The sequence below is a fragment of the Petaurus breviceps genome, unplaced genomic scaffold, assembly GCF_028583685.1.
Source record: "Petaurus breviceps papuanus isolate PSGF00001 unplaced genomic scaffold, PetGlider_PUasm1.0 100, whole genome shotgun sequence".
Taxonomy (NCBI): domain Eukaryota; kingdom Metazoa; phylum Chordata; class Mammalia; order Diprotodontia; family Petauridae; genus Petaurus; species Petaurus breviceps.
In genome coordinates, this window is record NW_027185573.1 from 6,503,188 (window position 1) to 6,517,294 (window position 14,107).

General features: G+C 41.4%; 1 protein-coding gene across 2 annotated transcripts in view; it reads right to left on the minus strand.

Moving 5' to 3' along the window:
• The window catches only part of LOC138168073 (RIMS-binding protein 2-like), a 490,664-nt gene that overhangs the window by 308,350 nt on the left and 168,207 nt on the right, over positions 1-14,107 (minus strand). For both annotated transcript variants that reach the window (XM_069097401.1, XM_069097946.1), the window contains exon 4: positions 6,385-6,522. In XM_069097401.1, the coding sequence (XP_068953502.1) occupies positions 6,385-6,522 (138 nt within the window). The remainder of the gene's footprint in view (positions 1-6,384; positions 6,523-14,107) is intronic.

The following is a 14,107-nucleotide window of genomic DNA, read 5'->3' on the forward strand; positions in this document are numbered from 1 at the left end:
TCTCTCTCTCTCTCTCTCTCTCTCTCTCTCTCTCTCTCTCTCTATATATATATATATATATATATATATATATACACACACACACATGCACATGTATGTATATATAGGCATGACATATATGTGTACTATATACATATGTATATAATAAAATATAGGCTTACATAAACATCAAAGCTACTTTGTATGTAATTTATCAAGGGAATAGTTACTAGACATGTGATTTCATTAGTATAGAGAACTCCCTGATGATAAAACTCCCTATACAAATGCAGCTAAGCTCCTTCTCAGCACTTTATAACCTTAGTTGCCTGGAGAACTAAGAGGGACTATCCACAGTACCACAGACAATATATGTCAGGTAGGACTTGAATTCAGGTCTTCCTAGATTTTATGGTAGCTCTCTATCCCCTATCAATGTAACACATTGATTTTTAAATGATAGTCATCTTTCAGCTATGGAAAGAATCACTGCTGGGGCGTCCAGGTAGCACAGAGAGTAAGAGCACCGGCTCCAGGGTTGGGATGACCTGGAGATCGAATCCTGGGCTCAGACACTTAGCACCACACCCAGAAACACCTGGCTGTGTAACCTTGAGCAAGTTACTTGACCCCGATTTCTTTAAAAAAAAAAAAAAAAAGAATCACTGCCAGATTCTCCTCTAACCATTATTGTTCCTCTCAACTTTTCTTTACTTCTGAGACACAGTTCCACCATTCAGGTCTCAGGATAGTAGTCAAGGAATGTTTCTTCACAGAATAAAAGTTGATACAGTTCTCTCAATATAGGAGTTCTTTTTGTCCTTTTCCTCTCTGTACTTCATGAAGTCATCTTTAGCTATGACAATTAGCACAGAATCCAGAATAAGGTAAATTGCTGGATTCTCAAGAATTATTTGCTTCTTTAAGATAATGTAACAGTTCCTATAATCTCTCTGAGAGAGGCTATTGAAGGTGGTATTACACTCAGAATCCCTACCTCCTTTCAATTCTCAGCTCAGGCATCATTCCAGTCCCCTCTGTTGTTGCCTTGTATTTCATTTTCTCTGAAGCCAACCCCAACCTCCACCCCCAATAGAATGGAAACTCCTTTAAAAGCAGGGATTAGTTAGGGTTTTTCTTGCTGTTGTTTTATGAATGAAAGAATAAAAAAGCATTTATTAGATGCATACTACATACCAAACACTGTGTTTCAGAATACAGACTTACACCTAGCAAGTTCTTCTGAAATATTTGAATTGAAAAAATTTCCATAGATCTAAAGCTGAAAAAGACCTCAGAGACCATCTTCCCCAAACCCCTCATCTTACACATGTGGTAACTGAAGCTGAGGGTGATTAAGTTACTTGACCAAGGTCACAAAAACTTTTCATGTCAGAGGTAGGATTTGAACCCAGGTCCTTGACTCTAGAGTTAGGGTATGCGCTTTCCATTTTGCAACACAACCTCTCTATTACAGATGAGGAAGCTAGGGCCCAGAGAGAGTAAGTGAATTAGCAAGAACACCCAGTAAATCAGAGGCAAAGCTGAGACCAAGCATGATACTATCAGAACAGATTTCAAGACCTTCTGAGCAGTTTTCACTGTTCCTACTGCCAGATCTATATTTGGCCATGAAATTAAAATAACTAGAGCCTTGTATTTTTCTTGGCTAGCATAATATAGATAAGACCTAGGACAGCATCAAAGAATTATGCATATCAGGAATAAATGGCAAATTCTAATGGATCGCTGTGGGCATTCTGAGTGGGAGAACAAGAAAGCCTGTCCTGCTTTGATTTCTCTCTCCAATTTTTTTTAAAGTAAAGGGAATTTTAAAATCCTTAATTGCTCTAATGATGAAGGATGATGACATCATTGGGTTGCTTTCAGAGAGCATTTCCTCTAGAAATAACATTATGTCGAGACAGTTAGTCCTGAGGTACAGACAGATACCGATCCCTGGAAGCTGCTTGGAGAAAAGCAAAGACCTCTTCTGATAATGATATTCCAACTTTGATTCTGAAAGACCAACTCCCTGGGCAGTCAAAGAGCCATGCACACAATGGCCTAGGCCAGCCTGAGAGCAAATTTAGAATGGATGCCCCAAAAACAATGATGGCTGTATGGCCACCTCCCACCCACAGCACAGAAGGGTTTGGACTTCTTCTCTGGAAATACATTGTAATTAGATGCAATATGTCCTCCAAGGAGCCTAAAGCACTTCACAGTTTCTCCACCAGACCTGAGCTTGGAATGCCACAGGTCAGATTCAAGCCCTGCCACTGATTGCCTTGGTGTGGGATCTAGGGCAAGACCTTTCCCCTTTGGGACATCAATTTCCACAAGTGCAAAATGGATGAGACCATCTGTAAAGACTTCTTCCACTTCTAATAGTCTGTGATTCACAGGGAATGGCTTCAATTGCTACTCTTCTCCACACCCAATCCATCACCTTGCACATGCCTGCAATGCCTTCTAGAATCAAAGGAACATGGAAGGGATCCAGAGGCCACCTTATTCAGCCCTCTCTTTTTGTAGAGATTAAGTGACTTGCCCAAGGTCATGGAGGCAGGATTTGAAATCAGGGCCTTTGACTCCAGAACCAATGACCAATCCACTATCACTGTAGCATTGTGTCAGAGTATCTCTAGCTTCTTTCAAAGCTCAGGAGCTGTCTTCCAATTGATCCCTGATGTTGTTAGAGCTCTCTACAACACTTTACATATACTTTGTATATATTTACAAGATGATGGGAAGTATGGGGGTCAAATCTTGCCTCTCCTACATACTGGCTATGTGACCATGGGTAAGTCATTTATCTCTTGGTGTTCCAGACAGCTCTCTAAAAATGTAAGTTATGGAGCAGTTGTCAATTGCCATTTGCAGAAACAGTTTCCTCACCAAGAGTGTCCTATTACCAGTGGTATCAAACTCGAGTAGAAACATAGGCCAATAAACCATATACAATGACCTCTTCAGGCTGCATATTTTTTTTCATTTTTTTTAAGTAATCAGGGTTAAGTAACTTGCTCAAGGTTACACGGCCAGGTGTTTCTGGGTGGGTGCTAAGTGTCTGAGCCTGGATTCAATACCCAGGTCATCCCGACACTGGAGCCGGTGCTCTTACTCACTGTGCTACCTGGCCGCCCCTTCAGGCTGCATACTGAATTTTAAAAACACTTTGTTAACATTATCTATGTTGTGCTATATTTATATTTATTTTGGTGAATGTCGTCTAATTACTTTTTAATCTGGTTCTGGCAGCACTGTGGAGTGGTTTGGTCCCTCTGTACTATACTAATGATCAATCAATCAATCACCTACTAAAGATTTATTGAGTACCTACTATATGCCAGGCACTGTTCAAAATGCTACAGTGAAATCCTAGAATTTCAGAATCTGAAAGTCAAAGGGACCTTGTCATGAATGGAATTCCCTCCAGACCACAGTTGACAGATAAGTATTTATCCAGGTAATACATGAAAGCCAAATAAGGAAAGGGAACCCATCCCCCACTCCCAAGCAGCCCATCCCCCCTTGGGGAGCACTAATTGTTAGGAAGCTTGTCCTGACATAAGCCAAACTTGGCTTTGTAGTCCCCAGCCCTCTGGAGCCAAATCACAATGTCATATCTTCCTCAATTCTTTCCATCTCCAAGCTAACCATACCCATTTCTTTCAACCAATCCTCATATGAAATGATAATATAGACAAATTTCTCTTGGACAAACTAAGGAAACTGTGAAATATGCTTCTGTCTGCCCCTCACCTCAACCCCTAATTCAACATCTAACCACCTCCAGGAGTAATTAGTCTGCCTCTCAATTTGAAAAGTCACATCCTGGGCTCTCTTCACCACCCCCCATACAAGAATCATTCAACATTTCTACCCTGAGACATGAGAAGCTAAATTTAAAGGAGAAAAAAAAATAAACTTTTAATGATGCATCTGCAGTTTAACACAGCCAACATTTTATCAAAAAGTAAGATCGGCCAATTCCAAATTTAGGAAGAACTCACATGCACTCATCAAGGCTTTCTGATGCTTTCAAAATGGGAACGGAACCCGGTCCCAATTAGACATTCTGTGACACAGTCCAAAAAAAAAATGTGGATAATACATTCTCTGTATAACCTGCCTGCAACCCAGGGAGAAGAGAGAGAAGCTTCTAGGCTATGCAAGTTGGTGTTGAAAGAATGACCTTTTTTTCCTCCACATTCATTGAATCACAGAATTTCAGATTTGAAAGAGACAAAGGCAGCTGTCTATTCCAAACTATAGCATGAAACTGTACCAAACCAGGAAAAAGAATCCCTTCAGCAATATAACCAACATCGAGGCCTTCAGGGAGGGGTAGTCCATCACCTCCAGAAATGTCCTATTCCACTTTTGGACAGCTCTCTTTGTTAGAAGGGTTTTCTTACCTGGAAAAAAATCTGCCCCTAGTTCTGCCTTCAGGAGCCAAGAAGAACAAATCTTAATACTTTTGCCACTCGATAATCCTACAAATACTAAAAGACTACAGTTCTTTCTTCTCTTCTCTGGGCTAAATATTCATATTTTCTTCAATTGTTTATCCTTTAATATGAGCCCAAGTCCCTTTTAAAAAAACTAAATAGGGTTGTTGTGAGAATCATATGAGATCAAAGAAAATGATGTATACAAAGGGCTTTTGTAATATTTAAAGCTCCATAGAAATGTGAATTATAGTATCATTATAATTTATTTTTAAAATGTTAATACTATCCTAGTTGTCTTCCTCTGCATATTTTCCTCCCTGTTAATGTCTTTCCTGAAGTGTCACATTTGGAATTGAACTCAATACTCCAGATGTGCTCTGTCCAGGGCAGGACCATCATATCTTTATTGTGGGATATTCTGCTTCTCTTTACGTAGCCTAAAATCTCATTAGATTTCTTGGTAATTCTTCTTCTGATAAACAAACGATTTCCATGAAAGCTCTGCTAAGGACACACCTTGGAGTCCTGAGAGCCATTCTAAGGAGGCATTTCATCATTGCAGATGCCCAGAAGTAGCTGGCACGATGCTCAATTTAATTATGTCAGTGATGATAGTGATAATGGTGTGATCATGGATGATGATGGAGGAGGAAGAGGGCATTGATTATGATGATACAATTTTAAAATGATCTTCCTAGAAACTCCCCTCCAAAGACTTTTACAAAATAAGTTATGCTTTTTCATAACTGGATCAAACACATTCTTTCTTGCTGTTCTCAGAGAAAATAAACAAGTATTCAGGGAATTTTATACCTTGACCCTTATAGCTAGTCCATGCAACATTTATAGGGCCCATGAGTGCAAATAATAAAAATAGCTGATGTTTATATAAGGATTTAAGATTTAAAAGAATTTCACACATTTGATCTCATGTAAGGTTCAATAGTTACTATCCCCAATTTACAGATGGGGAAACTGAGGCTTGTAGCGATTAAAGTGACTTTTTCTTGGTGAGGCAAGCTAGCATCAGAGGCAGGATTAGAATTCATGTTTTCCTGACTCAGAGTTTAGCTTTTATCAACCACACCAACTAGGGCTTTATTGGACTTCTGCCCATGAATCTGTGAATCTGATCTACTTTTTGCATTAAGGAAAATCTCCCTAGACCAGGCTCTAATAAAATTAAGCATAGCCTTCTTCACAGAGGGAGGAAATCAGATAAATCATCTACTTGCAATTGTCTTGCCCAAGGAAAATGGGCACCTGAAAATAGAGAGCCAGAGTCACCCATAAACAAAATGGGATGATTCCTCTTTGTCCCAACAATTCAAGTCAATAGACAATTTGTAGTGACTTGGATCCCTGCAACTACATCCTCCAACCTAGAAAAGTTCAAAGGGTGGGATTTCCTACCCAGGTTGATGGGTATGTGCTCTCATTGCTATCCGGGAGAGACCCTGCCTTTCTTGTGACAACGTATATGAGCCTTTCAAACCCTGCTAGGTTGGGACCCTGCACTAGAAAACATTTTTACACATACACCAATATTACTGAGCATGGAATTCCCAATTATAAAAAGAAACATAACCAGTTTCTAAGCTTTACACGATCAGGACACTGTCACAAAATCATAGATTGAGACCTAAGAGGGCATCAAGTAAAAGTCTTCCATTTTATAGATGAGGAAACTGCAGCTGATAGAGGTTAAGTGACTAGCCCAAAGTTACAGTTAGTAAGTGTCTGAGGTGGTATATGCACCTAGAGTTTCTTGATTCCAAGTTAGTATGCCAGTTCTAGGGGGAGTTCACATTTAGCATTACATACACAAGAAATTGATCCCAAAAGTGAACAGACACAGCTCTCAGGCATGGGTTCCATCCAGTTTATGCTTCTGAGAGGAATCACCAAGATAAAAATGAAGCCAAAAGGAAAACAAGAGACTTACTGCAAGGCTCCAATGGTGAAGATCTGGGTTCAGAGCAGGTACATGGGCTGGAGAAGTCTGTGGCCGCTCTTCTAAAAGTCGGAACTGACCAAAGGCTTTCTGGGGGACTGCAGGCTGTAAGCACAGATCATTTCTGAACTGTAGGGAGAAAAATAGATACATGTCACCAAATGAAAATTATCTTCCCTTCTCTCCTCTCACTTAGCCTTTTCACAGCCCTGTGAGGCCAGCAAGAGCAGGAATTATTGAGCCTATTTTTTCATGTAGGCACTGAGGTCAATGGATTTAACATACGATAAGTGAATGGAAGAACAAGGTGAGCAAATTTGGTCTCTTACCTCAAGGCCTTTGTTCCTAAGTCCTGCTAGCCTATGATGAAAAAGGGAGACAGCTATTTATTCTGCCCATTTTATAGATAAAGAAATAGAAGCTTGAAGTGACTTGCCCATGGTCCCACAGACTGGATTTGGACCCACCTTTTCTGGATCTGCAGTCTAGTCCTTTATCTACTACATCAATTATTATAAGGAATAACTATGCCCAAGAATCCAACCCATTATTGCATTAGTAAAAACCCTCAGGACCAAGTCCCAGTGACTTAGAGGATAGAACACTTGGACGGGAATCAGGAGACCTGGGTTGAGTCCTAATTCTGACACTTGTTAGTTATGTGGTGGTGACTAATTCATTAAACTCCTGGAGCCTCAGTTTCTTTTCTTTTCTTTTTTTGCTTTTTGGAGGGCAGTTCGGGTTAAGTGACTTGCCCAAAGTCACACGGCTAGTAAGTGTGTCAAGTATCTAAGGCTGAATTTGAAGTCAGGTCTCTGACTCCAGGGCCAGTGCTCTATTCACTGCACCACCTAGCTGCCCCCAGAGCCTCAGTTTCTTCATCCATAAAGTGGGAATTATAATATTCATACTACCTCACAACAACTGTGGGAGACAAGTGTTTCTAACATCTCCATTTTACAGATGAGGAAACTGAGGGATAGAGAAATCAAATTACTTGTTCAGAGTCACAGAGCTAGTAAATGTCTTAGGCAGAACTTGAACTCAGGTCTTCCTAAGTCAGTCCAGCACTCTATCAACACTAGTCAAGCAGCTACAATAGAAATTATTTTTTTAAAAATCACTGCAAAGGATTTCCACAATGCTGCCAAAGGTTTCACAGCTTCTTGGGTCTTCTTCCTGTCACCAGAAAACTGCCCAAAGGAATAGGTTTGGAGGACCAATGACTATCAGCAGTAGCTAATAGAGTATCCTTACAGTCATGGGTTCTAATCCTGTCTCTAGTACTTATAAGCTACTGTGACCATGGGCAAGTCTCTCTGAGCTTCAGTTTCATCATTTGTAAAAAGAAAATAATAATACTTGGAGTCACTACCTCCCATGATTGCTGTGAGGTTTTATTAAGGTAATATATAAAAAGCACTTCACAGACTGTACAGAATTATATACATGTCAATTACCAGAACCATCATTAGCTGTAAGGTATTCTGGAATCTGGACAGAGACCAACAACTCATTACTTAGCCAGAATTTCCTTTAGAAGCATCTATAATTATGCAAGCATGACCAGATGCCAAGTGTCTTATGGGCAGTCTGAATATTGGCTGAATTAATTAATAAAAATCAATAAGCACTGGCAGGTTGGTTAAGGCAAACGATCAGCCATTTCCCACTTCTCCCCAATAATTCAGAGGCTGTAGTCTCCATCTTCCATTAACCCTTCATATTCCCCTCATTATCCACAACATAATAAGTGGTTTACTCACACACTTCTGTCTCAGTCTCTGTCTCTCTCACTCTATCTCTGTCTGTGTGTGTACATGTGTTTCTGTCTCTCTCCCTCTCTCTCTATCTTTCCCCCTCTCTCTGTCTCTCTCTCCATCTATCTTTCTGTCTCTTTCTGTGTGTCTGTGTCTGTGTCTGTCTCTCCTCTTTTCAATTTCATGTCAATAACTTGATAAGATGAGGAGGATATACAGGGGCAGAGGGAAGCTACAGTTCTTTGAGAAGATCTCAAAGTCACCAGTCCCATTTTCCATTCCCAAGTCTACTTACAGTATACAGGGAGGAGTGGAAGAGAGAGTCTGTGTACGAGGGAAAGAATTAAATAATGAAGAAAGTAGAAAAGGCATCCAAGCATGGTCATTTATTAAACACCTACTATGTTCCAGGCACTCTATTATGTGTTGGATCATGCAATGACAAAAGGAAAACACTTTCTTCCCTTGAGGAGATTATATTCTACCAGAAAGCCCAAATCAATCGATTTTAACAAAGATTCACAAAGTGTTTACTGTGTGTCAGGCATGGTGTTTGATCCTGAGAATACATACACTGCCTTCAAAGAGCTTACATTCAAATGGGGGGGGGGGTAGTGTTGTCATATCTAGGTATATAGACAAGATACACACAAAATAAGTACATAGAGAAATTAGAATAGAAGGCATTAGCATGAGAAGGGACTAGGATGGCAATTGAACTGAGGAAGAAAATCAGAAATTCCAAGAGTTGTGAATGAAGATGCATGGAGGAGAAATAGTACAAAGACATGGAGACAGGAGATGGAAAATTGTTTATGAAGAACAGTAGGGCCACTGTGGATGGAATCTAGAATCAGAACATAAAAGTTCTGTTATTTCCTGCTAGGATTATGGGATTCAGAGCTACAAGGGATTTTATTCATCATCAGACCAACTCCATAAGTTTACAAATAGGGAAACTGAGGTCTAGAGAGAAAAAACAAGGTCCTACAGCCAATAAACAGCTAAGCTGGGATTTGAACTTACATACCCTGACTCCAAATTGACTGTTCTCTCTACTGTACTACATCTGTAATACTTAGCCATGTCTTCTTTTTCTCTCCTCGTAGTTCTGTAATATAATGGAAAGAACCCTGGTTTGGGGGTTGGACCTTCTATGTTTGAATCCTGTCTCTGCCACTCATTACCAATATGACCTTGAGCAAGTCACAGCATCTAAGCTATAGAGCTGGAAGAGGTCTTAGAGGTCAATTCATCCAAGTCTCACACTTGACAGATAAGGAAACTGAGACCCAGAGAGAATGAACACTTGAGACCAGAGAAGGTGGCCAGGGACACACTGCTAGAAGATCCAAGTTTCCACTAGCACAAGAATATGGGACAAAGTTGGAAATGTCCAGGAGAAGGGGAGTTTGTTGTTTTTCTTAAACAACAGTGCGGTGGTTACAGATGATACAATGGAATGGGAGGGCAGAGAAGGATATAGGCTATGGTGTAGTTGAGTTAGTAGAATAGGGATGAGAGTACAGGTGTGCCTTCTCTCATGCCCCCTGAGGCATTCAGCCAGAAGGAAGGGAAATCATATTCTTTGCTCCTTACTCCCAACTCGTGACTGCCCCTTTACCACCACTATTTAGCAACCTCTCCCTGTTGCAATGACCTACTGGCCTTCGGGTCATCTTCTCACCTCTTTCAAGGAGTTCAGTGTCTGGTCCACTGCCTTTTTCTCTGCACTAAGCACTGAACTCAGATTTGGCCATTTTCATCCACTTGTCAACATCCCCTCAGACATCTTGACTCCCCAGGTCATCAGCCTGATAAACTTCAGGACTTTCATCTTTGCTTGGCCTCATACTGGCTCACAGGGATGAACATACCATTGACACAACCCTCAAACCTAACTGTTCTACTCAGATGATATGGAACTCTGACACTCCTGTCTCTGAGTATAACCTCCTATCCTTAAAGAAGAAGCTAACAATAATAGCTAGCATTTATATAGACTACCCTGACTGGGGCAGCTAGGTGGTGCAGTGGTTAGAGTGCTGGGCTTAGAGTCAGGAAGATCCATTTCATGAGTTCAAATCCTGCCTCAGACACTTACTAGCTGTGTCACACTTAACCCTGTTGACCTCAGTTTTCTCATCTGTAAAATGAGCTGGAGAAGGAAATGATGAATCACTCCAATATTTCTGCCAAGAAAACCCCAAATAGGGGCATAACTGAACAACAACAACTTCCTGATTCCAAGTCCAGAACTCTATCCCCTATGCTGCTTTGCTGCTAATCTCTCCTTATGTTAAACCTTTTCATCCTCATCATTCCCTTTCATCTCTCACCGTTGTTCTGGCCTCCCTTCCCAGTTTTCACCCTATGGTTTACCAATTCAATCATATAGTATCTGGGGCTTTGAGAGGTTGTAGGATTTCCCCCCAGGGTCACACAGCCAGTATGGGTCACAGCCAGACTGGAAGCAAGGTCTTATAACCTCATGGCAGCCCCTCCCAACAGACCCTGGCTCACCAGGGTGTCAGGAGAGTTGGTTAGGGTTTGTAAAGCTCTTAAAAGATGAAAGAGTCCTCTCAATGGGAAGTGGGAAGCATGGTTATTATTAATTCAGAAGCAGTAGACCCAGCAGTGCCTTGGAGGGGTGGTACAGAACCAAGTCCTAACAAATCAACAGTAGTAGTGACTATTGAACTATCAAACGCCACTTCAGACAAAGTTTTAATTAACAGAGCTAATCGGGCTACTCTGGGTCTGAAAATAAAGATTTATTGATGTATTTTTGCTGCCTGTCATAAACTACCTGGAGAAACATAAAACACCTCCTACCTGCTTGCCTCTAGAAAAACACCCTCAGCTAGAAGCATAACATGAATTCTCCTGCCCCAAGGAAAAAGTCGGGCTTTCTACCATTTCCTGGGTGGACAGGCTAATCTACCCATCTGTGGCAGGATTTACTCTACATAGAGAAGACGGAAAAGAATGTGTTGGTTGATAGGGACAAGCAGACTTCCTAGCCTTCTGACACCCAACAATGTGCCCATGTCCAGGAACTTCTGTTATAAAGAGGATGGACACCCCAGGAAGGTTGGTTTGAAAGAATGACATTGTTCATTTTCTCAATTCTCTGAAAAAATTAAATAGTTCAGTCTTAATGTTCTGCTAAAAGTAGTGTCATTGTTTTTCTTGTCTTGTACTGCGATTCTATCTGTATAGAGAGCTCCCTAGTGAGGAGATTCCCTTTGCTAATGAAGATCAATGATTCTTCTGCAGCTTAGTCATGGACAGCTGCCTGGAACCCTGAAAGGCAAAGTGACTTGCCCAGGGTCACATGGTCATTGGGGGTCAGAGGCAGAATTTAGAAGACAAGTCATCAGTATCTGAAGCCTGGTCTTCAAGGCAAGATCTCCATCCTTGGCATTATATGGCCTCTACAATAAAAATAATAGTTATTTGTAATAAATTATTATTTTGTTGTGGTTGTTCAGTCATTTCTTCTATGTCTGACTTTTCCTGATTAGGGCAGTCTACCCCTTTTTTAGGGTAGAAATCTGACCTCAGAGTTGGAAAGATATAAGTTCAGATTCTGTGTCTGACATATACAGGCTGTTCAGCCATGTACAAGTTACTTAATTTCTATGGGCCTCAGTTTTCTCCTCTGGAAAAGGGGGATAAAAATGGCACCTCACAGGTTATTTATATGTGTGTGTGTATAAATAATATATTTATTTATACCTAATATACCTCACAGGTAATATATGGAAAGCACTTTGAATACCTGAAAGTACTCTATTAAATATTAGCAATTGGTTGTTAACCTCTCAGTGGCCAAAGACTTAAATTACAAAGGAGTTGAGATTTGCATTGCTGGAGGGTTTCCTCACTTGAGGTTGCCTACACTGGTAAAAACATAGGTCAAACCACAGCCCCCCTTAAAAAACCCTGGAATTTATACAGGGTGTCCCAAAAGTCTTAATGCTATTTTAAGTTATTAAAGCTTAAAACTGCATGAAGACTTTTGGAATATGCAGTATATATGACGCTTTAGAGTTTGCCAAGCACTTCATATAAATTATCTCATCTGAACCCCCAAATAATCCCTGAAGCAGTTACTACAAGTAGTATTAGCTCTATTGCATAGATGAGGAAACTGAGGCAGGTACTATCGGTACCAGTTTAGCATTCGCATTTTCTAGATGAGGAAGCCCAGACATAGAGCTAATAAGTGTCAGAAGTGGGATACCTGAACTCAGGTCTCCCTGACTCCTAACCCAGCAATCTGACCACACAAGGTTGCTTCAAGGTTCACAAGCATGTTGAGAGCTTTGCAAAACCTGAGATCTCCATAGAAATGTTGCTGATTATTAGTAGTAAATAACCAGTATCCTACCCAGCCCCTGGTTAAGGATAGGGAAGAGAAGCTGGGACTAGCCTGTTTGTAACATGATGCTGTCTATCAAAGTCAGAACAAAATGTTGCCTTGAGAGACCAGGATTAAATGCACAAAATGTTAAGGCCAGAGATCCCCATGGATTCCTCAAGGAGGCAGACCCCTTCAGAAGTCATTCAGTACATCCCCTAGCCTCAGACTGCCCCTAATTCAGTCTAGATTGAACAATCTCTACCATCTGAACAGAGATCAAAGGATAGTTAGGCTTAATTTACAGTTGGAATCCCTTTTACAGATGAGGTCCAGTCTGGTAAAGGAAGAACTCTTTCATAGCTAGGAAATAAGAGGGGTAAGGTTTGAATCCACATTCTATGCCTTCAGATCCACATTGGAACCACATATCTATAGCTAGGCCCCTCGGCCTCCCCCACCTCCACCCCCAGGCATTTTACAGAGGAGGAAACAGACCAGAGGAATAGAAGTTCATCCTCCAAGGGCACACACATAAGAGTCATCAGGGGCAGTATTTGAACCCAGAGTCGGAGCAGTCAGTGCTCTCTGCCCAATGCCTCTGCTGCTTCTCTTCCCTCATTCTGTATCACAGAATCAGCCCACCAGTCTCCCTAGATCAACTCTTTCCAGGAAAATGCTAGTACTTACAAAATGCTGACTGTAATCTGGGTCTGCGACACACTCCTAGCCACCCAAACCACATGAGCTCTCTCAGACCTGAGCCAAAGATGTGGCTGAAACCCAGCCCCTCATGCACGCAGGCGGCCTCTCAATCCCCAGAGCTAGGACTCTCTCTGCCTCTCTCCCTGGAAGGCTAGTTACTTATTCATGTGCTACCTAAGCAGGACCAATAGCTTCTTTGTATCAGCTGAATAGAACAGTAATTCAATCCCCAAAAGGGAACAATTCAGCCCACACTGCATCCTTCCTAATGAGACATTCAGATAAAAGGAATACTTTTTATCTACTAGCAGTTGTACTTGTCCATCAGCTCTCCAAGCTTGTAAAACTTCTATTCTCATAAATAGGCAGTGGGTAAACATGGCAGAGAGGGGTCCCCCCTCCTTCTCTGTGCCTCTCTCTCTCCGTCTCTGTTTCTCTCTCTCTCTCTGTTTATCTCTGTCTGTCTCTCTGTCTTTCTGTCTCTGTCTCTCTGTCTCTCTCTCCTCTGTCTCAGACTCTGTTTCACTCTCCTCCTTTATTTCTGACTATCTCTCTCTTCCCCCTACCCCACAAAGTTAGACTCTCTTTTTAAAGATCTTTGGGCTCCTGCGTAGAGGAGGAAACCAGACAAACAACGGGTATTTGTGCCCCCAAAGGATCACAGACCTAGAGCCACAAGCAACCCTAAAGGTCATCTAGTCCATCTTACAGATAAGGAAACTGAGGCCCAGTCAGGATAGCTGACTTACCCAAAGTTGAACAGGTACGAAGTACCAGAGTCAGCGTGCAAACCCAGGTCCTCTGACTCTAAACCCAGTCCTACTTCCACTGGGCAGCACTGCCTCCATCCTATGTAATAGTAGTAGTAGTTGTGGTGGTGGTG